Below are 26,635 nucleotides of genomic sequence, written 5' to 3'. Positions count from 1 at the left end.
GCAGCAGGTTAGGAAGGATTGTATTTCTACCAAAGTCAATGTTTCCTTTTTTTGTCAATGCTACGCCCTACGAACATCACTTTCTCACCCACTTGCACCCGAGCTAGCTTTGAGCGAAACATGTGGTCAAAGTTAAGCACGGTGAAGCGATTTGATTTATTCAACAACCGCTGTCGTTGACGCTGTCAGCGAGGGAACCTGTAACCGTACGATCAATTTTTAAACCAAACAAAAAACTTCCCAACAGCAATACCCAGGATAACGAGGTGACTTCTCGCTGTGCGGAGTGGATCTCAGGCCAGGTCCTTCGTCGAGAGTGTACAATTGGTGCGTTTTTTTCTATCATGATTCGTCAGCATCGCAAGACAAACAGCACCGAAGGCAGACGACATTTGAGGAACGATTTAACTTGTTCTGTGTCTTTTCTGCATCTTGTACCTTTCTTGTACACGACACAGCACCCGAAGTAGGTTCGACAAAAGAAATGAAGATTAAACATGGAGGAGCGTTCCGGGAATAAATCAATCATTTTTGCCGCTCGTATTTGCACGCCAAACAACACTGGGAAGCCATTTTTTCGTTCGTAGAGCAATATAGCCCCGGATATCGATGGTCATAAGTCATGGGTCGCAAGAAGCTGACAGAGAGCGCGCGACCTTATCGACACGTTTGCAAGGTAGAATACGCAAAAGGATAACCCCCATTTCCACTCACCTGTTGTTGTGCCGAGTACTGCTGCTGATGTTGCCGACTGGTGGTGGACGAGTCGTAGAAACTCCCAGCGCCGGAGCGTCCAAGCGTGCTGGACCCGGTCCGAAGATGGGTGGACGTTGGAGGCGACCCGAGCTTTGTCTCGGTCGTCCCACTCGAACCGCCACCCAGCAGATGCTGATGCAAATGATGATGATGGTGCTGATGATGAACGTTTCCAAGGGCCGTGCCCGCGCCATTGCTGCTACCGGTTCGCTTAGGCAGTGTCGCGTAACTGGGCGGTGGCTCAATCGAACGCTTCGCTTCGACCGGCGATGGACTCGGTATGCTGGTGAGTGGAATTTCTGTCGATCGCACAACAGTACAAGATTAATCAGTATGCGTGGTGCCGTGCGACAACGAGCCGTTGGGCGGGGAAGATGCAAGATTTATTGGAACTCCGACACTTACCCGATTCGTCCGGAGTTCCGTTGCTGCCCGACAGGGAGGCGGATGTCCCGCTCGTGACGCCACTCCCACCGCCACCCGTGCCGCTCGACTGCGAGGTTTGCGATTTCCGTTTCGTGCGGTCGCGCTGGTAGTAGATACCGGCGAAGATCAACATGTTGAGCAGCAGCAACAGACATCCGACGCCAACCGTCACACCGAGGGCGGCCGTGTAGCTAAAGAAAATGCGAAGGAAATTACACTTTCGCTCGCTAGATGCGCGGGAATCAATCACCATCCTACCTGTAGTAGTGCCGGTTGGCAAGCTTTTCCAGCAGTTCCGCTTCCTCCTCCTCGCTGAGCACGTTCGCGATAGTGTCGCCCGGACCGCCGCCACTTTCCTGCAGGACTTCGCCCATCGTCGGGTCGGGCGTACACTCGGTGCCGAACGATTCCTGGCGCGATTCCTGGGCATCGTTGATGACGCCGTTCTGGTAGAGCGATCGCGGACGGCTGAACGACTCGGCACGTACTGATCCTGGGTATGGGAGGAATAATTTGATGGGTTGGGATTTTGGTTAAAGTTGTTAGCGGTTGGTCGAGATGTCTTTAGTGCAGAGTTCGAATAATGGATAGTAATGTTCGAAAGATCAATTCACGTGTGGAATCCAGATATTCCGCTTAACTTGAGTAATTTAATTTAATTTTTTATTTTACAAGTCAAACGAAACTTAAGAGAAAGACAGCAATAAGGTCAGCCAGAGCTGGATTTATTCATTACGGAGCCTCAACCGGCAGGACCCTTACCCTCCCAAACAAGGTTTTCATACAAACATCCGTTTCTTAGAAGGGAAATTTTCTGTAGCCGCAACGAGCAGGCTGAGTAAAAATTTACTTCAAAATCGTATAATAGATCAAAATTAAGATCAATTTTATATCCAGTTCACACCAATCGCATGGAATTGTATTAGAAATGTTTGAAATACTTCAAGACGCAACTTATAATGTACTCTTTTAAGGAGCAAGGAGCACATTATTATTGTTGTCATTATGACAACAATGAGCAATGGGGGACAATGAGCAGCTAAGCATCATGTCATGAGAATGACCTCACAGCCCGTAAAATCGTGGAACGGCCGCCACAACGACCGGGATAATCGATTGACAGACGTCTGAGCTGGACCTTGAGCAGTATCGAGGATTGTTGCAGCAGAAACAAACAGGTAAGGTAAGGAAGTATGGCAGGTCTCTCTTTGACATTACTATTTCAGATATCATGCAGTTGAATAGACAGTCCTCATTTTAGGGTTTGACTTGCTCCCCGGTTCTGCAATGCCAAGCCAACCCTCAATTTGCTCTTTCAAAGAATTGGCTTACCTGGGTTTCTTGGTAAAATCAAATCAAATCCCTGTATGCATCCTTACAGTTCTTAAAGACAGGCTTCTTAAGTATTTTGAAATTACTGTTTCGGGTTTCCATTCAAGATTACAGCATGGGTTGGTCTGTTTCCCTCATCCTCAAAATAGCTTTTTGCTCCAACATCCAATATAAGGTTAAAAAAGCAACTATAATATTGCCCTCTGACAAATGAGACGCTTGCTGAAGCAGATAGTTTTAGCGTCGTGTTATGAGCTGCACCATGCTTATCAGTGGCTGGCACAAGCTCAGGCATGCGTGAGTCTAGCCGGGATGAAGTAATTACAGCAAAAGTTATTCCACTCCTACGTAACAGAGCGCCTTTGTAGTCTAATTCCTGTGCTGCGAAGACGGAAGTTTCCTTGCAGTAAGTAACCCCACGCTAACGAAAGCTTCCTGTACACACTTACACACACACACACACATCGGTGGAAAACTGTGCCGGCGCAACCGTCATCTTTGTTGGGCAAGGTTCAAACGAGAGGCAATAGGACACACACACACCGACCCTCACAAAAAACACCCTGTAGTTGAACGTTCTCCACGAGCAACGACCGTCCAGCAAAGAATCAAGCGTCCCGTTCTTGCGTGATCTTCTTCCATTTTCGTGTGATGCTAAGCTGCGAAAAAGGTTATTTTCGTCGTTTGGTCCACGTCGCAGGGCAGCGGCGGACGTCTTGTCAGTCATGTTTTTAGCGAATGTTAGAGGATGGCTAACCGGCCCGGGAACCATTGGAGCTGCCCGGGATCTCGTGTTCGTTGACTGCTGGAGAGACGGCTGGGGGGAAAGGGTCAAAGTAAAGCCCTGTTTCCGGCTTGCTGCAAAACAACAAACTGAACGGAAACGAGTCGTTGAATTTCATGCTCGCTTGTCGGGTACACCTCGGATTGGCAAGTGCAAACCGGATTGGGTGCAAAGTGAGACGGTGGAAACCGTTTTTCAACCGTTTGTTATGATGCAGGGCGGTAAAAAATGGGCCTTATTCCGACATAGTAAGCGGGCACTCGTGCGAAACTCCGTGCGGTTCGTTGGCAGTCGCGAGAAAGCGTGCAAAATGCCATTGCCAAGGCCTCCAGGCCTTTGTGAGACCGGGTTAATGTTTCCCGTACTGTGGCGACTGGCCGACTGGGGTAGGTTGGAATGGCCTCAAAGTAGCCAGTCGGGCTGAGTCGGGAGCAGCGATCGGAATGAATGAGTTGGCTTCGTACGGATGACGTTTGTAGTTTCCAACGGGTTCACATGCCACCGGAAGCAATTAGAGTTTAGATTTGAGAATATTCTATCCCGTCGTCCCTTAAAGGTTGCGACCTCAATCAGGAGAAAAAGGGGTACTTAAAGGAGATAGTGCTGTTGATGTCTGATCGATTTGTTGTGGACTAGTATCCCTCAACTTTGAAACTGCTTCTTACTTTAAAAAACATCCACATGGTCGGTCTTCGTTGTCAGCTAGCATCACGTGCTCCAACGACCAATCAAACAATGGTTACGATAAATCCCCGCTTATAAAGGATTGGATCTAATGTGCGTCAACTTTCAGCGGTTCACGAAACGGCTCAATCTCAGCTCCTCAACTCACGACATCGATAGGATTTGCCTCCCCGCTCACCAAGATTCTCCCGGAGTCGTATTAAGTTTTTCTTGATTCGCGGCTAAATAGCCAACAAACCGCAAACCGACACTTTACCTAATCGGCAAACTTTCCGCTTACTCGAACTCTCAAGGGCTCCTGTACCAGCTGCCGTTAGGATAGCGTGGTGGTTCCGGGGGTGACGTGTCCCCAAACTTCGTACACACATGCATCGCGATTGTCGTCCTCGTCCGGTGTCACTTCACCTTATGTGACGTGCAGCAGCGGTCGCCAAATGGACAAACTTTCGATTGAACTACTACGCTCACGATAGCCGCTGTCGCTTCTTCTTCAGGGACAACGCAAGCCAAGCAATGTAGAGCACCACTTATTAAGCACAAACCACTTCAACGTTCGCAGCGTTTCGAGCGTGTTACGCACAGCGACGAGGTGCACTACCGTGTAACGGTTGAAAGTTTCACTTCACCGTCAGCGTGGTTGAGCTGAACGGTTAACGACTAACTTCCTTTTTGCGGGTTCCATCCACTCCTATGGGCATGTTGTTGACGGGTTGTGGAATGGAATACTCTCACACAAAAAAAAGACCGTAAAGCAAAAATAAATTGCTTTAGTTTCTTGTAACGCTGTCGAGGGACGCCGTGAGTGAGTTTTTTGTGGGAAGGGATGCACGAGCTTGCCACCATTTTTGATGGGCTTGATTTGTTTTGAACAAGGAAAAATGATATCATAATCATTCGGAGATGTGTTTTGTGCTTCGTTCTGTCAGTTGTGACGTGCTTTGTAGCTCTTTACATTGAATTAATTGCGTTTTACTGGGTTTGGAGCAAAGTTTCAATCATGTTTTCTAAACCGTTTCTTCAATTGGGCTACATTCACCGTACATCAGTAGTTTTCGCTAAAGTCTAAAATGATATCTAAATTTCCTATCGAAAGATATTCAAGGTCTATTAAATGAAACTCTTCGCCTTTCCTAAGTAGGGAAACCTTGTAAAGATATACAACTTAAATCGTTACAAATAAGTCACGCGGTTCATATGGGCATAATTCTACGATTTTGCAGCTGTTTCAAAATAGAATAGACCCGCACGTATCACACGGTGGGATGTGCTGACTTTTAAACTTTGATTGTAGAGCAATAAAATCTCTTGCCTCACTGTCTCTCGTCATCAATTTTTACTTCAAACCTACTCAACATCTTGGCTTGTCTCAAAATGAGAAGCTGTTGTCAGTCTTAAGAATTCAATTGGTAGATCTGATATAGTGCCATACCATCAAAAACGACATCCCTCAGGAATGGAGCTGATAGTACGAGCAAAGCTTCGAGCTCGCATATTTGCCTGTTTTAGTCAAAGCAGCTTCAAATCAACTCTAATCTTGTAAAACAAAAGTGTAAATCAATAGCAGCTAAGTAAAATCCATTATTCCAAAATTTCTTACAAAAATTATAAAGACATTAAGCATCACATCGTCACGTATTATACCATGAGTATATGTAGATATTATTGAGGCCAAATGCCATCCGGACCAGTCCTTTAGACACCTTGCCGTCCATAGCTCTATCGCAAAGACTAATAAGTAGGCTAGATGATCTAACTATGGATGGGCTGGTGGCAACAGTGACGCCAGTCTTCACACAACAGAACCGGGCCCAGCTTCATCGTTCAACTCTCATCTGGACCGTTCCCCTAAAGTTAGGACTAGCTATCCAACTATGCTGTATCAACAAGTCCAGTAAGCCAGAAATGGCAGGCATGACCTAAGAGTTCGTTAGAACAGGATAAAATAAGAAGAACCGGGACTCAAATCTCATCCTGACTGTCCTCCCATAGAGATAACTTACAGACCCGTAGTAAGACTGACCATCAAAAGAAGAATATCAAACAGAAGGGTAATCGTTGCGAAAAGAACTCCATAATCTATCGCTTCAAAATCGAAGTCTATTCTTTAAAGTTCTTCTTCTTTGTTTGTTCAACCTAAATAAGTTTAGCCTGACTTTATTGTCTTGTTAGACTTAGCTTACTAGTAGCTTTATAGGGTTTGTTTCGAAGATCAACCTAGTAGAAGATCGACTGTGGTCGGAGTTTAAACCAACTTCCAAAAAATTATTCTTATTTTTTAATAAATATTGCACCTAAAATTATACAAATTCTAATCAATTCAAAACACTTATGATCAAAATATCCTTCATGTTGAATAATGCCTAACTTCAGGAGCAAACACTTACTTCTTATTTACTACTTCCTTGGCACTACAACCTCGAGAGGTCTCGGCGTGCCATTTTTACCCGTAGCAAAGTAGTCAGCCCTGCGTACGGGGAGGCGGTCTGGATGAGATTTGAACCCTGGTCCTGCCGTGCGAAGACCGGTACCGGTATCGCTTCGGCCACCAAAGGCCCCAAAGCAGGTGCAAATAGCTCGATCGTTTCCAATAGAATTTCTGCGTATGGGAATTCGATCATACAATCAAAACGTGTCTGATTGGCATCATTTGCTCTTCATGATTACTTAGAGACATAACTAACTTTAACTTCAACTTAAACTAAGACTTACACAATTATGAAAAGTTTAACGAAATCAATAGGTTAACCCAAACGACACATCCTTCGTATGGCATTTAATAATCCCAGCTTCATAAAATCAGTGCAAACAGTATTGGCACAACTTTTCCAAAATACGTTTCATGTTTCGTAATCGTTCTTCCTTGCGGTATCAAGAGAAAGTTGACATGCTCTCGACAGAATGAAGGTGATAAAGCACATCGTCCTGGTTGGAAATCATCCACATATCCACACACGAGGATGGACTCCATCAGCTGCTCATGACCAAACCCCGTAAAAGAAACGATCACGTGGAACAACAAGATTGATACAAAACTTTTCCCTTCCCATCGTAGTAAAGAGAGAATAAAAAAAAACTTCATTCCACTCAATCACATACACGCGCGCACACAGACACACACACACACACACACAGACACACACACATTGGTTGTGGTTTTCTTCACTGTGGTACGGGAATGCTGACCGCGACAGCAATACATTGTACCGGGAACCGGGTAACGTTCGCCGTGGGTGATGTTCGTTATTGTTGACTTAACTTTGTTTCGTGACCAAAAACCCTCGTTCCCTCAATCATCCTTCCGCAACCCGTACGCGCACGCAAAGAAAATGGTTGCTAGGGGAACGCTCGAGGATTAGTTTTCGGAGATACAAATGGGGGACAGGGTTGAGGGTTGATGAAAGTAGTCGCCCTGGATACGGAAAACGGAACATCCATCTGACGGATGGGCGAATGAAACTTACCGGCATAGTAGTGTGGTTCCCGCTCGCGGAAGTGATGGTGTCGCATGGAAACTTCCGGGTCACCCGGTCGGTGAAGTTGCGGAATGAGGTTCAACCAAAGTGCCATCTTGTGTCCCCGGTAGTGGCTGCGCATTTTTGGCTTCGTTGCTGAAATGAAAAGTTGGACGCAAGCAGTTCGATAGCGTGAGTGTGTGAGGTGTGAGCGAGCCGCAAACACATACCAGCAGCCCCTTGGCTACGTGTGATGATTTATTTTGGGTTTCGGTTGAAAACCTGGGTTGTTTAAAGTTCCACGTAGAGGGAACAAATTTAAAACGGAGCATCAAGCAACAGAATAATGAACGTCTGGCGGAATCCGGATGCCGCTAAATTAATTTCATAACGTCAAGTTTTAATTATCCATTCGGTCGGTACATTGTTTCTCCGCAGGTCAATACGCAAAAATGGAGGATATAGTAGGAGGAAAAAAAAAGGCGCACATACAAACACATTGACGGTAAACATTTTAATTCCCATCATGTGCGATGACCTTTATTGTGTAGCCATCCCAACCCCGGTTCGAAGCAATAATCATATTTTCGAGGTGTATAATTTTTTCCACGGATCAACGCGTCAGACGAATATGGGGAAAAATAATAAAAAAAACAATCCTCTTTATTTTTCACGTGATTGCTTTCCTCCAAACATGCCCCGAAATGGGTGTGGCGAGATAAGAATCCTTTAGAGTTAAAAAATGTACACTGGCACGGCCTGAACAGAGTGTGTTTTTTTGTTGTCTCCCCATTTTAAAGCGAATCACCCGAACTCTGATTCCGAACCGATAATGGGTTGAGGCCGGGATAATGGCCAACCCGAATATCTTCCCGTACGCAGACACCGAAACGTGCGAAAGCTCAGACCGACAAGCCGGACTGACACGTCCAAATTTATGAAAATGCATTTTTCATCTGCATCAACACAAAGGCGGACATGATTTATGTCAATGGTCCGCCCCGTTCACTGTCAGCAAACAACTCATCACACAGGGGAACAATGTCAAAACTTATGTTCGAATCAAGGGACAGGAATTCTATTTTGCTTGGTACTGGTGAGATCTATCCCGGTGCTGTCACGTTTCTCCGTGAGACGTTTCCCAACTACCGTGTTCGTTTGTCTTTTTTTGGTTTGGGACGAGGCACCAGCCTGGAAGAAGCTCGATCCGCTCGACTAATGCATTCTTGGGAGGCGAGTGATAAAGCGTCCCGCTGGAAGTGTCAGTGATAGCGGGCTGTCATTTTTGGCATCCGATTTGGCAGTTGTTTTCTGAACGATTCTCTTGATTCGCTGCACTGATTAACAGCAAGTGTTCGATGGAACTGTGAGTTTGACGAGTAAAAGATTCGCGGGAAGTCTTTTCGAAAAGGAAGAGGTTTGTTTCAACTTTTGCTCCTTTCTTGGTTATTAGATTTTTAAGCTCCACAATTTATCTGCTGAGCAACTGCCAAAACGTGTGTGAACCACTAGCAGATAAAGCTTGCAGAACTTAAAATATCCAAAAGCATCTATCGATACTAGTTTTGATCGAAAACAGGAACACACAAACTGATTGATATTAATTTATCATCGTCAGACTACAAATCCAAATGATTTGTATTCCAAACACATACCAACACACAACGCGAGGCGGAAAGCTCGCACAAATATAACTTTTATTGAAACCCACCTAATAGCTAGTGACATCTTGTACAGCCCAACCCAATTCCATCAATCCAATCCCGGTGAACGGCTTTATCCTGTTCCTGTTCGCTGACAAAATGCTTCTCCGGCACGAAGCGACGGAGCAGCCCGACAGGAAGGACAGGCTTGACTCATCTTCGAACGGTGCTGCTAATACGAATATTGGCATCCATCCGCGCCGGTACACCGTGTCTAGGCGAGGCAACTTTCAATTCGAAAGACACGGTGTCTTTTCGGCGCAAGCACCAGCTCTTTTCACGTGTTTTCGATCATGCGAAGCGGAAGGCGTTATTGTGTGCTGCACAAGGAAGCAGCTGTGGACGATCGAAAACGAAGCCGAAGCGTGAGCGTGTGTCATGATGCCGGTTCGGGAAAAGCATGGGATAATCTGGTACGGTTCTGCGAAGAAACGCTAGCTCGGAAATTGGATGGAAACTATCGCTGCTGCACAAATAAGCACTAAGCACTATGCTTACGCTGCCAGCTAAGAGTGTGGGGATGGAAGGTTGCACCGAGTGGCACAGACTCACACTACAGAGTATTAGATGTGCTCCCGCTTATCGAAAGATGAGCTTCCACGGAAGAGTTTACCACGAGTCGAGACCTTTCGCGTGAGGGGTGAGCATTGAATTGCTCCGAAATTCATTTTAGTCGAACCCACTCATAATGGCAGGTTTGCAGTTGAGTAATCAATCCACCGTTCCCCACCGTGTATCCCAAGTGATGAGAAACGGAGTTTGTAGTGTAATTTGTTTGGTGAGTGAAGCGAGGAAGACAGCAGCAATGGAAAAATGTCAACAAGAGAAGCTTTTTCCCCATCCCGCAGAGAGGTCCTTTGTGGTAGTTGAACCAACGTTGCTTAGCTCCGTTGATGGGGTTTTCAGTCACTCTTCATGCGGCCGATGCGGATGACGGATTCCAATTAACAACAATCGTCATTTAAACCGTCTTGTTTGAACCAGCCAATCGTTAAGATCTCACGCTTGAATGGGTGATGCACGAGTCAGCAAGCATTGGATGTCAAACGGACATATTATATTAAATTACTCTACGCTCTGTCGCTCGCACCGACTGTCGTTTGCCCTTTTCGCGGTTTTTGAGCAATCGCCGACTAGATCTCTTTCTCTTCTCAACCCTGGCCAAAGTATCAAGGAGTCAGACGAAAGACATTTCCCTTGGCCTCCCACTGTCAGGTTTTTAGCTAGTTCCTTGGCGATGGCTCATATTTTCGAATGGCTAATGAAAAGCTTAAAGTTAGTCTTGCTCGACTGCGGAAGCTTCCCATGGGCGAGCTTATCATCCGAGCCAAGCCGTTCATCACCGAGCAATCTTTACGCCATACCAATGCGTCATGCCAACGAAAATAATTCACTTGCCGGGTCGGGGTGTCCGCATGCTGCTACTTCGCTTTGGATCCGGGTACCGGGTTACTTCCGACCGAAGATGCTGGCAAAGTTTAAAGACTTCAACCGTTCTCTGCAAGATGAAAGACACGGTACCGAGAACGGACAGGCAGTGCTGGCCACGATTGCTCTCGGGCGTCTCTTTTTGACAGTAAATCGTCACTTTTCATCATTGACCTTCGCCACCATGAATGGGCGAACCTTCTCACCGAGGAACAGATGCTGGCAGATTCGTCGGTCGCTGTGTGCCAGAACCGTTTTTGATCTTCACCGAGCGTCATTCGTCTTTCACTTAACGGTGGCTACGGTTCACTTCGAACCAGCTCCAGCATCGTGCCCAACGGAAGGCGTAATGGATCCTCCATTTCCTACTTTCCGGCCCTCACCCTTCAGCTGCTCCCCCATCTGTGGAGTGGGATGTTTATTTTTTCATTAGATTCTTTTCGGCTAATGAATGATGCAAACAAAAATATGCTTCATTTCATCAGACGGAGGCTCGGTTTCAATTTTCAAGCCTGCCGAGCACAATACGGTCGGGTCTTCCGCATTAGTATGCCGGACCCATTGTTTCTGCGAGCAGAGAACACACAGGGCACGGAAACTCCATCATTGCGCGGTCCTACGCGAAGCTTTCACTTTCAGTTGCGATGTGGAGCAAACACAAAATAAGGCAGTCGTTTCGCAGTCAGTGCAGCAGCATCTTTTATTGCGTTTGCTTGTTTTTCCTTTTCGCCCTTTTTCAAGCATTTTTCTTTATTGTCTGCGTGTCCTTCGAAATGGAGATGAATGGAGCCCATGAGTATCAATCGTGGATACTAGATGCTTATCGACTGTTTGGCGGGCTCAAGAATGGAACCAGATTCATGTTGTTGTGTTTTGTGTGCGCATAGACGCTGGGACGAGCGTTCAATTTATTATGCAAAACATCCCCGAAGTTCAGTGCATTACGGTGCTTTATAAATATCGCTTTTCATTGTTATTTTAATTTGGAACTTTTCGGAGGATTAAGTATCGTGCGCGGATGGGGATTTACATGTATCGCGATGAAGGCTTTGGGGAAATGCGATAAATGCAATTATTTATGGGGCTAGAGTAATTTATGCGCTATTTGAGTTAATTTACTAGATTTAACATGTCTAGATTTAACAAAATGGCCAGGCCGTTCTTGACATATAAAATTTGTTTTTTGTGTCTTTTGTGTATTGCAACTTCCTGCCGTACACTGAAATTAAATAGATACAGGGTGTACACAGCCAATCAGTCGTCGTAAAGCGCGTAAATGTTTTTTCGACCCACCTCGTTGTTGTCTTAAATCTCTATTTCGTCATCGTAAGCCGCAAAATGGCATAGGTAACGTTAAAGCATAAATCATTGTTGTACACTTTTTAAATGTAATGATAAACAAAGCTATATGACAATGGAAGGACTCCAGATGACTTTGGCATCAATTACGATTCATTATGCAGTTACCTCATGATATTGTAATTGTACCCGTAGACATTGTACATTGCCGGTCGATGCTGGGGTAGGCGCGTTACTTACCAGTAAAAACTCAGGCTGCGGGATTGCCACTAGGTCTTGTTTTGATGAAGTTCACCGATTTTCAACAACGTATTTACAGCTCAGTCCAAGTTTTGCACTTAGTTGAGCGTTGAAAGCTGCTAGTTTTTTTATCATCTAGCATTGCTTATCGTTTAATGTAAAGAGTTTACAAAAAGAATCGATGCTGTTACATTATCATCAGACAAACGAGATAACTACTGAATAATAGATATTAAATAAATGACTAATGAATCGATCAATTAAATAAATAGAAATTTTTATGCATACAGCGTAAAGCACTGCTTCTTCAAACAGGTTGTTTTAATCTTAATTAAAACCAACAAAAATGCAAAATTAATGGATTTTATGTAAAGTTTAGAAAGCTCAAAATTTTAACGGTATAGATAGATAAACTATAATTAAATTATAATTTATAAATTTTGTTGAAGAGATAGTCGGAAACTATCAGAGAGGATTTCGAAACGGAATATCAACCACTGACCAGATCTTCACGATGCGGCAAATCTTGGTGAAGATGGCGGAGCAGCAGCTCCACTCCTATCTCTTCATTGATTTTAAAGCTGCATATGACCAGGATAAAGATAGCCAGGGTAAAACTGTACGACGCAATGAGCTCCTTTGGAATCCCGGTCAAACTTACCAGCCATGTAAGAATGATAATGGCCAACATCACATGCCAGGTGAAGGTGGATGGAAAAATCTCAGGGCCCTTTGCTACCACCAAGGGCCTGCGCCAGGGAGATGGGCTCGCCTGTCTCCTTTTCAACCTGGCGCTAGAGAGGGCCATCCACGACTCGGAGGTGGAAACTTCGGGTGGAAACTTCCAAAACTGACGAAGCCCTCTTAGCCGCGTTCGAGAGGAAGATGCTCAGAAGGATTTTTGGCCCCGTATGTGTGGAAGGACAATGGAAGAGCCGCTACAATGACGAGCTCTACGAGCTGTACGATGATCTCACTATCGTACAGCGCATTAGACTCGCCAGGCTCTGGTGGGCTGGGCACGTCATGAGAATGATACCGGACAACCCAGCTCGTAATGTTCTTTTAGGCCGTCCACACAGACAGAGGAGGCGTGGTAGGCACAAATTGAGATTGAGTGATGGCATTGATGCGTCCGCCAGAACGGCCGGGCTAAAAGATTGGCGGCGGTTATTAATGAAGGCGCTGGACCGTGACCGGGATCGAGGATTGTTGCAGTAGGCCAAGACCGCAAAGTGGTTGTAGCGCCTGATAAGTAAGTAATTATAATTTATCAATTTTATACCAATAATAAAAAATAAAAAATAAATACATATAAAACATTGAAAGTGCTGTTATTTAATTAAAAAATATAAAAACCCAAAAAAATAAATGTACACTGATTTATTTTTATAAAACTCATATATATTTAATTCTATACTCATTTTAGTGGCACAATAGTCAAATGTCAGTATGACAGCCAAAACTCAAAATAAAACGAACTGGTTTAAATCAATATTTAGGTTGATCGATTCCATATTCGCGATGCCATTATGAATTGCAGTTCGTCCAACTGAGAGTTTTCGATCTAACATTGTGCGTAAAAAAATGGTCATCCAGATGATTGATTTCATGCGTATAGTTCACCTTGTAAACTCTGGTTCAATAATCAGAACGATTGTCTTTTCTAGTAGAGTTGCAATTTTAAATTAAAGAATGTAATCTTTGAAGTGTTCATTTCTGATTTACTGTAATCATTTTTCAATTCAAAGCTTCATTTCCATTTCATCTCTTTCAATTTCATTCAGAAGTATATGACGGAACATCGTTTTTTGCCTCCTACCTTTCCGATGTTGAATAAATCCCTAGAATAAACTTTCATTTCCCGTTTCTCCCATTCATACAGGAGATTATCGAATGGGCAACTTTATGTGCTAACGAACGAATTAAAAATTATACTCGCAGCGTGTGCAAAAGATTCCTTGAAATTTATGAACAAGCCGAAATCCCGACCATGTGTTTGCATTCCGTCTCATCACGCACAATTACCGGTTGTTTGCAAAATGCCAGCCCCAAAAGGCGACAACGCTTTCAACGAAACAGATATCCGTGTTGGAGTCGTAGATTTCGTTTGCTTTGGGATGTACGCTGCCCTGATGCTGCCTCGCGCAAGACTCAGTTTTGAGAAACAAAATAAAATTGCGCTCAGTATTGTAGAAAAAATGTGCAATGTTTTTGTACAAAGTTTCCTACACAAAATAAAATTCAAAGAATTTTGGGCAGACACAGCATCCCATTGCCAGGCGGACGGTATCGATTTCATGGCCACTTGAACACGTACCAATCGCCACAAGTTTGACGGGCGATTTGCTCTAAAAGCAATGCCACACCACGCTCTCTCCTGATCCTGCAACGCGAACCCCAAAACAAACAACACATCGTGAAAAACGGTCGTACAGAAGTGGAAAAGAAATTAAAATCAACGTTGCTTCCCATCGCACTCGCCACGCCGGAAGTGACCGGTGTAAAAGGGCACCGCTAGAAAATCGATCACCGTCGGTGGCATCGATTTATGGACGGTGACAGCCACCGGAGCCACCTTTGTGTCGCAAGATGATCAAAAAGTTTTTCATTTAATTGTTTACCCCGAAAGTTAACCATAAATCTTTGTCCACCCGACACTTTCGATTTTGTTAACCAACAAAACCTCGACACTTTCGATCTCTTTCTACACGTCCCTTTTTTCGGTGGAAAATCGGCCCGGGGGAAAAAAAGAGGTGGAAAAGGGGCAGCAAAGTTTGGGGCTAGAAATCCTGTAAAGCCATCGTAAACTTAAACCATTCTTTCATGTCCCGCATGGCATTTCCCGTGTACTCTTGAACTTGGCCCGTTTCACAACTTTCAACGAGTTTCGGCGAACGAAAACCCATGGCCCAGGCCATTGTCATCACCCACGGGCGTCCCTCGGCGAACATTCGTCTTCTCGCCAATTGCTTTCCGGAGTGTTTTAAGCGAAAACAGGCCTCAGTGGGTTCAGCTTCGAGCGGCACATATGCTTCCACTAACACACGTATATGGTTACATTTTTGGCCACAAAATAGACGACCAGCATATCTTGGAAACACATCTCCAGGAAAAACCATGAAACAAGCTACTGCTGCTTCGGTGTGTTTCGTATTTTATTTTCGGTGGATAAGTTCCTTCCAGCAGCTGCAGCAGCAGCTACGGAAGCAGCGAACGTGGAAGTAAATTTAAAAAAAGATACAACCCAAAAAGAGCTTCCTTTTAGCGTCAACGTTGTGGCCCCCAAAACTTCAGACCGTCCAACTCCGTTCTCCCTGTACGGTACGGGATTGCTGGGTGTCGCAAAAGGTCTGCCCGGTAAAAGATTTTCCTCTCGTGGCAACGTGGCAGCTCTTTTTCTTGTACGTACGAAAAAGATTTTACTACTTAACCCTCAGCCTTCGGACGAAGAAGCTGAGGAACAAGCGAGAAGAGTAATAAGAACAAGAAGCCAAGAAAAAAGCTAGGGAGCGGAAAAGCTTTGGCCGGAAAATAGAAACGACTACAGCGACCATTCTGCTTGTGCCCACTGACACACACATACACACACAGACGTCTTCGTCGCCAATCCGTGATCCGATAAGAGCCTTATAACTAAATTGAATTTATCTCTTTGTTTCTTTGCCTCTTCGGGTGGAGTTTTTCTTCGCCCAGAATCAGTGCTTTAGTGTACTGGAGGTGGGGTGTTGGTCGGAAAAACACGGAACCGAGCCAGCTTTTTGAGGTTACGATCTGTTTTACCGATCAGCTTGTGATTTCTTTTCCACGAACGGGCAGGGTTGTCCAACGCCCTGTCCAGTACGGGACCGTTTGCCGAATAATGTTTCGCCAAGTGTCAACAATTGCAAATGAAGGTTACTTTTTTCGCAAGCAAGAGGGATGCTGAGCCTGTATTCAGGAAAGGTTTTCCCCTGTTCTTTGATCAGTATCCGGCACATGTTTGTCATCCCTGAGAGTTGGAATGTCTTGAAAGCCGTAGTTCAGCTAGCCTGTTTACATAGCTGCAAGTGAAACACTCATACCCACAACGACACATCGAGCCAAATTATTCATGCTAAGATTGTGCCTTTTTGCTCTCTCTCTCTTTCTCTGTTACCCACCCGGACGGTAATCATTTCAATCGATCTCTGTCCTCAGGCCGGCCAACCATTCGCCACTTTCTCAAGGAGTTACTTAACGCTGACTTACGACCGCTCAAGCCACTACTCGCCGTGCACGCACTCACACCGGACCGTAATTTATCGTGCCAAGATAAGTTCGGGTTTCTGGCGAAAATTAAAGAACTATGGCTTGCTCTTTCAATATTCCGGCGGTAGCGTTTGCATAATTCAATAAAGTGACCTGCAAGGAGGCGAGCACTCTTAGAGCCGCTCTCGGGCAGCACTACTTACAGATGCTAAGATACTGCTGCGTGGTGGTTTCGTACGTTTCCCACGTGATAAGCCGGAACCGGGTGCGCTCCTTCGCCGTGCCGTAGTCGGGCGGGAGCGGCTGTGCTTGCTGCTGGCCGGCCTCGTTCGGGTCACCCGTTTTGCAGAAGTTGGTCACGAAGTTCAGCACTGCCTCGTTGACGCCCGTATCCTGGCGCGAGAAGTTCTGCGGAAAGACCGTACCACCCTGCACCAGCGGCAGTCCGAAGATGTACGGCAGGTCCTCGCCCCGAACGCTTCCCAGTCGCTGTTGGGTGGGTTAAAAAGAAGAAGAAGGAAAAAAAACCCGGATAGTGGAGTTAAATAGAAATATGATAAAAGGTGGTACGTTACACAGCATGAAATATAGGAGTCGAGGCAAAGATGAAAGTCTTGTCGGTGCATTAGCTCGTTTTTGAGGGCGGTGCACTAGTGGAGTGAACGATAAGAACAGTGAACTAAATCATAGTTTATAGCGAGATTCTGGAAAAACTAAAAGTAGTTGAAAATATGAGGGTGAGCTTGGGAAGTGTGCCGTTAAATCATGCTATAAATGTAAATCATACGATAAGTTTTCTCCACTTAGCGAGCGCAGTTTCATTATAATGCTGAAGTAAAGCAATTTTGAACCAAAAATTGTGTTCGCCACTTTCAAATCGATGTGAAGAGTCGCATGAAGCAGTGCGTTTGATTTTATGGTTCTAATGATAATTTATGATGCTGTTATGTATTAGTTTTTGGGTGAAATAATGCAACATTAACGCAAATTTGACTTCCTTCTACATTGTTTTTTGTTAAAAAAAAACTTCTGTAAGCATGCAGTATTTAATCTATCTATTAAATATTTTTAAAAGAACATCGTACATTTCAAGATTTAAGTCCAGAATTTTCATCAATTCATTCATAAAGATCTTGGAAATTTAAACGCAATCATCAACTAATTTGTTCTCTAGCAAGCACCCATAGTTCGCACTTCGGACTCAACCGGTTTGACTCCAGTTCCAATTCAAAGGAAATGGAATTGCTGATTCCACCCGGAACCGTTCGAAATTGCCTGGAACCGTTGGAATCGTTGAAATCGTTCGGATTCATATTTGAACAGCACAAGAAGGGTATCTCAATGAACTTTGATGGCCCAGTAGTCGATTTCGAAAGTTTTTTATGGATTGAATATATTAATGACGCTTTACCCTACATTTGCTGTATCATATTTATTAACCTTTTTCTGTATTTCAATGCATCTATCATGCAATAGAGTCTTGTTCGGACAGTTCCCAAAGGTTCGTTTGCATCTACCTATTAGTTAAGATTTTTTTATCCCCCAGAGCAAATATTACTCCGCTTTTTTACAAATATTGCCCATATTTAATCGATTTTTGATTTAAAAGTCGAAAAAGGTTTCTGGAGTAACTGGAATTCACATCCAAGCTAATTTCTCTGATGTTTTTGATTCGGTAAATCAAAAGGCTTTGTTAACCGCTTTGTTTTGAGTTGATGATCTAGCTACGACTTCTTCGCCTGAATCGAATAAATTCGGATCCAGCCAAACAATTACTTCACACCTTACTTCTATTGAGAGCTGCGCTTGACTTTGACAGACATTTGTTGCATCAGCGGTTTTTATTGGGTTTTGAACTTGGAATGCAGCTTGTGATATATCAAAGTCTATAAATGTCATGTAAAAACCGCTTACATAATAAATAATTGGATAAAAGTCTGTGAGGCCACCTCATAGGATAGATACATTTTAAAATCCACAAAATGAGAACTGTTTTTGGTGCGAATGACCTATCATATGTTAAGCTTGTCAAACACCTGAAACTATTCCCACATCTGTTGAGTCCTTTGATGTAATGTCTGCCGTTACTACCATAACCGCTTTATTGATATCTTGAGTTGGGATATTGATCGCTTGCTTTAAAATCCCTGCCTATTTTGTGCTAAAAGATAACTGACCATCAACAAGTCAAGCCGAAATCGATTAGAAAGCTTCAAATCACAGAGTGTTCCATCAGAAGTCATCAAATTAAATAGCTCTTTAAGATTTTGTGATGATGCTTCATCAACTAAAAAATCCTGCAATTGAAACAGAAGCATTTTTAACAGTTTCTTACCTGTGGATATTCACTCTCCTTGCTCTGATACCCAAAGTGAAACATGTACGTCTTAGCACCACGCCGCGCATGCAGATAAGCCACCTTAATGATGGGCGCCACCGTATGCCCATCGCTCAAGGCTTCCATCGTCGAGTCTCTGTGGAGCAAAGAGAACAACAAACAAACCAAAGATCGTTATAAAATTAATGCTGCAAATGTAATGCCTCACCGTGATGATGCGCACTGCTTGTTTCGATACTAGGAACAAGACAACAACAAATCTAATCAAAATTCGAACGAAAAAAAAGTGGAATGGACTACAGAATGAGACGGATAAAAGCAGATTGCCAAATCAGTCCATCCATCAAGCTGGACAGAGGAAAAACACAGAGAAAATATAAACAACAATCATCTTTCATCAACAATTTTTTGTCCTTCTCTCGCCTGTTTGCTTCGTCACGCTCCTTCCATGTCTCATTTGGGAGTTTGAAATGGAGGTGCAGCAAACAAAAAAAAACAAAAACTCGGAAGCTAAACCAAAAATTAGCCTCCCGTTGGGCGGGAAATACTTGTCACGTCATTCGTCCAACCTCGACACGGATGACTGACCCCAGGAAAATGTGTGAACTCCGCACAAGCAGGCCGATCGACGTTAAGCAGTAGATTTACTTCATTTTCCGTTGACTTCCTTCCGGGTTCTTTATCGGTTGCGGTGGCAATTAGGAATGCATTGTGGGGGAAAATTGAGGAAGAACATCGCCCAAAACCAACTCATCCACCGCAGTCTGGATATTGTGCCCGCAGCCCGAGAGTCGCACATTTGACGTAAACTGACAATCTTTTTCGGTTTTTTTCTTGTTGTCTTCTCCACCAGTCTGAACAGAACCCACCAACAGAGTGACAGGATGGTGACAGTGAAAATGAGTGGATACCTCGCTGGAATTCCGCTCCAGCGGACGATCGGAAATGGGAAAGTAAAAACAAAGCACGGGATAGAAAGAAAGAAAAAGCGATAAGCTCAGTGACTGGCAGCAATGCGGGAAATAAACGATTGGAACGATTGTCCCAGGGCGAGGTTTTGAAGTTTTTGCTTTGTGGCGAGACACAGCAGAAGGATATTATTTCTGTACTGTATTTATACTGGTTGGGAAAATATCCTTACCGCTCGCCCAGAGACCGAGTGCTGAGTGCTTTGTTTTCGTGGGAAATTTTGCGCGTGCATTCGGGGTCGTATCATTGCATTGCGCGGTGGGACATCGTTCTTACTTTCTTGCTCATCATCGAAACAATGTATCTCCATCGAGATAACTCGGGAAATGGAGAATTCTATCTGTTTATTTTTTTTTTGTTTTTGTTGCTGCTTCATTCTCATCCGCCAATGTTAAAGAAAAAGCTCGCGAATGACAGTTGACACATGCATTGTGGTGGTATCGATAGAATAAATACTGCCAGACATCTTTATTCCATTTCGGTCGCTTAAGCCGGGGCCATAAGTGATAGACTGAAGGTGAAGATTTTTTTGTCGCTTTTATCCTAGACCTTGAAACGGTTTGAACGGTTTGACAACTTCCCCCCGAGGAAATGTGTCGTTTGTCGCCAGCGACAGGGATGTCGTGATTATGTCAAGTTGTCCATTAATACGATTGACAGCATAGTCTATGTCGATGCTCGTTCGATGACGTCGGGAAACTTTTTAAATACAAGTCCATTAAGCTTCACTTTCCAGGTTTCGTATGTTGAACTTTTCCGCTCATGCAAAAGATGGCTCCCGGTCCCGAATATTGGGCCACATCTCTGCTCTTGCGTGACATAACCATACACCGGTACTCATAAACCTCATATGCCGAACAAAGGTGAACCAATTCTTAAAGAGGTGGTTTATACATTTTTTATGAGGTTCGGCATCGAGTGTGCTCCACGGTAGGATAGCATCATTGGTCGACGGCCATCGGTCCAACGTACTCATTGGCAATTTATGCGCATCGGAAAAATGGTTTCGTTCAGGTTCGTAGCACACGACCCGTATGGGGTAGTACACTCGGCTCGGGGGTCCACCATTATCCTGACGAAGGACAAGAACTCATTTCACGCCCTCACGGCCACCATGCCGATGTCAGACCCAGATGATCCCTACGGTGAATCGATCTGATCCGGAAGTTAACCCAAATCTATACCGAACGGCCACATCCCATCCTCTCTTTCTCGCCCTCTCCATCTCTCTCGTTGCTCCTCTAGCAGCAGCGATCGAGTGCCAGTAATAATTTTTATCACAAGCCGCTGATTGATGAGTTTGTGTTACTGTTCGCCTTTCTGTGCGGAAGCTGTAAGCATATTTCTCACCCAGACTGTCCCTTCCTCTATTTAGCTTTTCGCATGCCTCGGGCACCAAAGTTTTATCCCAATCATTATTGATGTAGGATGTAGTTTCGTTGCCTTTTTTTGCCGCCTGTGCCTATAAACAGTTCAATTTTTTTTCGTCCGATCGAATTCGCCCGCTCGGTGGGAAAAATGGGTATTAATATTTATTGGCGCTATAAGCAGAGTGACTGGGTGCGCTTAATTCGCACCGCTGTACGATGTGGTGCGCGCGAGTGGGGCCGTGTGACAAATGAGCCGGAATTATTCACATCACGAACAAAACTGGCCACTCATGGTGGATTAGCAGCTTTTCCTCCTTGGGTGCGTGTGTTCGCGAATGTGCCTGCACATGACGCTGGTCGTTTGCTTTGACTCTTGCGCATCATTTAGTGCTAGGCTGACCCAGGGCTCGGGAGGTAATTTGTTATTTTAATTGCAAAGTTTGATTGTGCCGTTTGGCGTGTGGGACGTTCGTTTGAGCAGAGGGAATGATCGTATTGAGTAGCGAGAATGTGAATGGTGAGAAGTGATTGTGCATTTGATTGATTTTTTTTTTGAATCCATCTGGAATAATTCATCCGTACTTGGTTTGCTCAGAACATTTTTGCATTGCAATCATCTGTATGTAATGTCTTGGCTAGACAGCATTTTAATCAGAGCTCTAATAAAATGACCTAATAAAACATGTAAAAAAAATGCTATAATAACTTTCATTACTAGCATTCATTGTCAATAAAGAACTGAATCTCTCACAATGCAAGATACAAAGTTATTAATTTATGTCTAAAGCTTTAGGAATCTATAAGCATCAAAATATTAACAATTCTTTATACGGAGCTTATATATTTGGTTTAATGTTCGAATCAAACATCAGACAGTTAGTGTACTATCCTAGAGGTCCATCAAATGTGTATAACAGTCTTCATCGAAAATACATCATATCAGATGATATGAGTTGTCCATCATATTAGTTGACATCAGTTAAATAGACATCATAAAGGCCATTTGATTTCTCTGGGATGTAAGACCACTGGACACGATTTTTGCTAGATCTTTCAAACTATTTGGCTTCGCGACTGACATCGATATTATTGAACGAACATTTGTGATGGCGTGCGAGGCATACACGCAAGTCAATCGCGAGGCCCATAGTATTGGAGTGAGGATCAGTGTGACAAAGACATATCACATCCATCTTCAAGAGGTTCTGACTGCGCATACCTCTCGAGCTCGAGCTTGTAGGGGAGTATTTATCATGTATTATTGTTACTACGGATAGCAACGTAAGCAGCGGAATCTGGAGCCGGATTGTACAGAGCGATAAAGAAGACTCGAACGGCACACAAAATACACAATGTATCGGAGGCTGATACGTTCGGAGGTCTCGCCACCTTCGAGCGGTATGTAATAAGCACTATACTTAGTGGTGTGCAACGAGGATATGTGCGTGGATAAACCACGAGCTCGATGGGCTATTTTGCGGTTAAAATATACTGACACGATGGTTGGAAAATGTAATGAGGGTGTCCCTCGAGAAAGGAACTTGCCGGTGATCTTTAAGGCACGAAGCGTAGAGGTCCCCAGCAAGTTTGCAGGATGGACTGGAAGAATTCGAAGCCATCGGAGATCGGATGCAGCTGCAGTTGGAGGAATGAAGCCATACACTGAGTTTTATTTAAAAACAATAGCGTTCTGGCCATATCTCATAGATGTGCTTAATAGAGTGGACTAAAAAGAGATCGAATACGTGCTAATTATTCCTGAGCCACTTGAATTAATCAAAGCTCAAAGCTGTAACAACTTTGTGACACCCCAATCATCATATTGCAGTGCTCAACAGGTAATTACATATGACTATGTTCCTAATATTAATTAACTCCAACCATTTTCTGGCTAAAATATCTACTCCGTTCATCAAATCTTCCAAATACAGGTGGTTATTGATACAGATAAAGTTTATTTACTGCCGATTTATGTGTGAAGATCGTTGCAAAGAAAATAATAGCTACACAAAAATCCACAGACTTATGACCTCATCGAAATAATTAGGCAGTAATGAACAATGCAAGTATTAAACATACAGTATTAAACAGGCTGTGTACTTAAATTACAGCAACAGAACCACATTCCCGTTCAACAGGCGCGCACCGACAATGAAGGCCATACGAATAATTTCTTTCCCAAAACTACTCCATCATCGAGCAGCACATAAATGATCAGTAAATCCGTCTAAATACACAAATTCCGACCCATCGACCATAATTGGCCAAGCCATAAAGCGTCGATGGGTCGGCACTTTGTTATCACGTTAGCTCATCCATTTTTCGATTCGTTCGTTTATCGATTCCCTCCACCGCACTGGCAGATGCTCTTAGTGGCCAAACAATGATGCGTGAAATGTTCGTCTAAATTGTTATTTGCTCAACGGACGGAATTTGTACCGACCGGGTTGCTCGGGCTGAAGCGATTTCTAATTTATCGATCGATTAATGACTAACTCGCCACGCCAAACTGCAGGATTTCGCACACCGACACACGGCCAACTCTCCAAGGGCAGCGTCCTGGGAGGTAAGCTCAGCGAGGGTGAATTATCGAGTTGAAAATTATTAATACTCTTACTGTATCAATACGACAATGGACCATAAAATGAAGCACGTGAAGTGCGTTGCATACACAACAACGAATGATTTAATGCACCGTCCATGGTGAAAGGGTCGAGGGAGGCTGCCATCCCGAGCACCGAGAATCCATCATCCAATCAGCCATAGTACACGTCCACTTCACTGACCGGCAGGTCCACACCCTCGAAACGAACTACATAACTAATCCTATTTCACGGTATTAATTGGCTCCCTCATTTTCATCCGCTTTGCAACAGCTGAGAGTGGGGCAGTGTGTCCATCCTCATGGCTTGCCCCATTCCGATCTGCCCCACTGTACGCAATAATCAAATCCGAAATGCTTTCCTGTGCCGAGAGTAGCGTTAACGTACCGTAGGAAAGACTACTGTCAGTCGGGAATATACACGTGTTTTGTGGACACATTCCGTTCAACTTCGCCTACGCAATTCGGTTACGGGCCGTAATGATTTGACCCATGAGCTGGCTCTTTTTAAACCGCTCTACATGCAAGGCAAATGAGGATATGCATTCCAAGGTGGGCAAACTCGACCTCGGGGAGCTTTTCGGTGGATCGGAAACCTTCTGCACACGGATGATTACACAAAATCGTCCCCCGGGACCAGTTGCTGCTATACGGGGGAAATGTTTAAAATAATATTATTACCAGTGGTCCCTCGTCGCGTTGGACATTCGTGTTGAAACATATGGCTAAAAATACTTTTCTAATTGTAGTCCGTTGGAGGGGACATAGGTGGGGGGAAAAGCGTCGTGGGGGAAAGTATGGCAAATCTGGGCCATTGCTGTTTTGGGATCACAATTTTATCAAACCATGACTACCGACAATCATACCACTTAACATCCATACACACTCACACAAGCTACATGCTTCTCTGCTGATGTGAAATTACCAACAGTCCCGCTGCGCACCGGAAATCCAATGCTCCCGCCACCGGAGCCCCAAGTCCGGCTTCGGTTTCGGTTGCGAGAAGGTTTAATCTCATGTTGGGAATTAAAATTTCACAAAATCCAATTTAGAATCAAAAGTCTCGCTTTACTATTTCCGTGACGCGCTGGATTTAGTCAAGAGAGTGAAGGTGCAGTCGAAGTGGCGTTCCCAACACACACACACACACACACACACACACACACACACACACACACACACACACACACACACACACACACACACACACACACACACACACACACACACACACACACACACACACACACACACACACACACACACGCATGCTCTTCGTGCCGAACGGAGGAAACCATCTTTTTCCCCATGGGTACAGAGCAAAACGAAACGGCTGGCCAGCTATCTACCCACTCACACACACAGCTACGGGCACCCCGATTGAATTCCATCTATTTCCCAAGAATCAACACACGGGACTGGCCACACACATACGTACACACACACACACACACTCGGGGAAGCAATTTTCATTTTCCATCCCTATTCCAATTTCACATCCGTTCCGTTTCGTTTGCGATTGTTTCGCAAACGCATCACGTCCGTTTTCTGGCGGGCGAAAAACCCTCGTCCTCGAAACTTTAAGCAAAACCCGCGCGCAACTTGGAAAACGTGTTCTAACGGTGCGAGTTGTGTTATTCTGGCCAATTTTGAAATTTATTCTTTTATTTCCTCTGTTCCTGTGCGCGGGACGACCAGAGAATTGAGTGCAGGTGACATTCATAGTTACTCGGTAATGGACCATGGAAACAAGAATGGGTTGGATCTTGGAGCAGTAAGTGTATTGCAGAAGTGGTGGTAAATAGATTCCAGCATAATCAGGTAGGTTTTACGCGAACAGGGTATCCAAATCCCTGAGGGAACGATTTTACATTCGGCGAGAGAGTTCTTGTCTTTATCAATCAGTATTCATTTGTTTGTAGCTGTGGACACTTTAATTGATAGACCATCCCATTCGCTTAAGATAAGCATATTGAAGTACTTCTGCCTAGCGGCTTCGAATAATTCTCCAAAGTCTATCATTTCTGTCCCTTCTATGTCTAATGATTCCCGCCTTACACTTAGTCTCAGCTCAGCAGCCTCACAATTCTCAACGGATTCGAAATCAATTGATTTCTCTTAGACCGCAGAACAAACATTAGCAATTTGAATCACAGCCGTCAATTCTCAGGAGAAACACCAAATTTCAATCACCACAGAACCTATGCGCAATCGAAGGCTGAGTTCGTCTGGGGACCTCCATTCTCACGTGGCTGCAACATATTTGACCCAAACCGGCCGGTGAGGCCTCGTCATCCCATCGGAACGATGGTTGACTGTACAATTACCTACCTGATATTGATTGGATGCTGGATCGGTTTGTCCCAGTCGGTGTACTCGTTCCGGACGGCGGAGAATATCTCGTTCAGGTGAAACGTGAACGCATTGCGAATGTACGTCCGCAGCAACCTGTTTCGCTGGTCCTCCTCAAGACCGTACTGCAAAGGTGAAGCGCGTAGCGAAGTGTACCAGAAACCATTGTAATGTACGGTCACCAAATTGTGCCTCCGTTTGCATCTCATTGCTCACCTGAATGTCCGACGCGCTGAAGTCATTGTAGCTTTCGGTGGTGCTCATGCCCAGCATTAGCTCGCTCGTGATGAAGCCTTCGCCCGAATGTTCCATCGCAAACTCCGGATCCATCGAGTCCTCCAGGGGCAGGAAGGGGCCCCAGGAAGGCATGAATCGAACGCTGGTCAGCCGTACGCCCATGAGCGCCTCGATCGGCTTATCTCTCAGGCATTCGGTAATGTCATCCGTCGAAGGTTTGCGACCATTCCGACCCGGCACTAGATGGCACGCCATCTGCTGAGACACTTCCAGCCGTATCGCATCCGGGTCCGGGATGAGTGCCCACGGGCTGAGTGCCGAACCGCTCAGCAGGATTGCCCTCTGCACCAATCCTACCGAGGTGGGGGAAAACAAAGCAAACAAACAAAAAATGGGCGTGATAAGAAAGTGTGTTCAATTTCGAAACGATGGA

General features: G+C 44.6%; 1 protein-coding gene across 3 annotated transcripts in view; it reads right to left on the bottom strand.

Annotated features, from left to right (window-relative positions):
- LOC118503178 (neuroligin-4, X-linked-like) overlaps positions 1 to 26,635 on the bottom strand; it is a 170,577-nt gene that overhangs the window by 15,441 nt on the left and 128,501 nt on the right. For all 3 annotated transcript variants that reach the window (XM_036036151.1, XM_036036153.1, XM_036036152.1), the window contains 8 exons: positions 26,182 to 26,555; positions 25,945 to 26,090; positions 18,670 to 18,808; positions 16,538 to 16,823; positions 7,444 to 7,590; positions 1,441 to 1,675; positions 1,162 to 1,373; positions 715 to 1,055 (listed from right to left, as the gene is read on the bottom strand). In XM_036036151.1, coding sequence (XP_035892044.1) covers positions 715 to 1,055; positions 1,162 to 1,373; positions 1,441 to 1,675; positions 7,444 to 7,590; positions 16,538 to 16,823; positions 18,670 to 18,808; positions 25,945 to 26,090; positions 26,182 to 26,555 — 1,880 coding nt within the window. The remainder of the gene's footprint in view (positions 1 to 714; positions 1,056 to 1,161; positions 1,374 to 1,440; positions 1,676 to 7,443; positions 7,591 to 16,537; positions 16,824 to 18,669; positions 18,809 to 25,944; positions 26,091 to 26,181; positions 26,556 to 26,635) is intronic.

The sequence above is a fragment of the Anopheles stephensi genome, chromosome 2, assembly GCF_013141755.1.
Source record: "Anopheles stephensi strain Indian chromosome 2, UCI_ANSTEP_V1.0, whole genome shotgun sequence".
NCBI classification, from domain to species: domain Eukaryota; kingdom Metazoa; phylum Arthropoda; class Insecta; order Diptera; family Culicidae; genus Anopheles; species Anopheles stephensi.
This window is presented reverse-complemented; position numbering and strand designations above follow the sequence as displayed.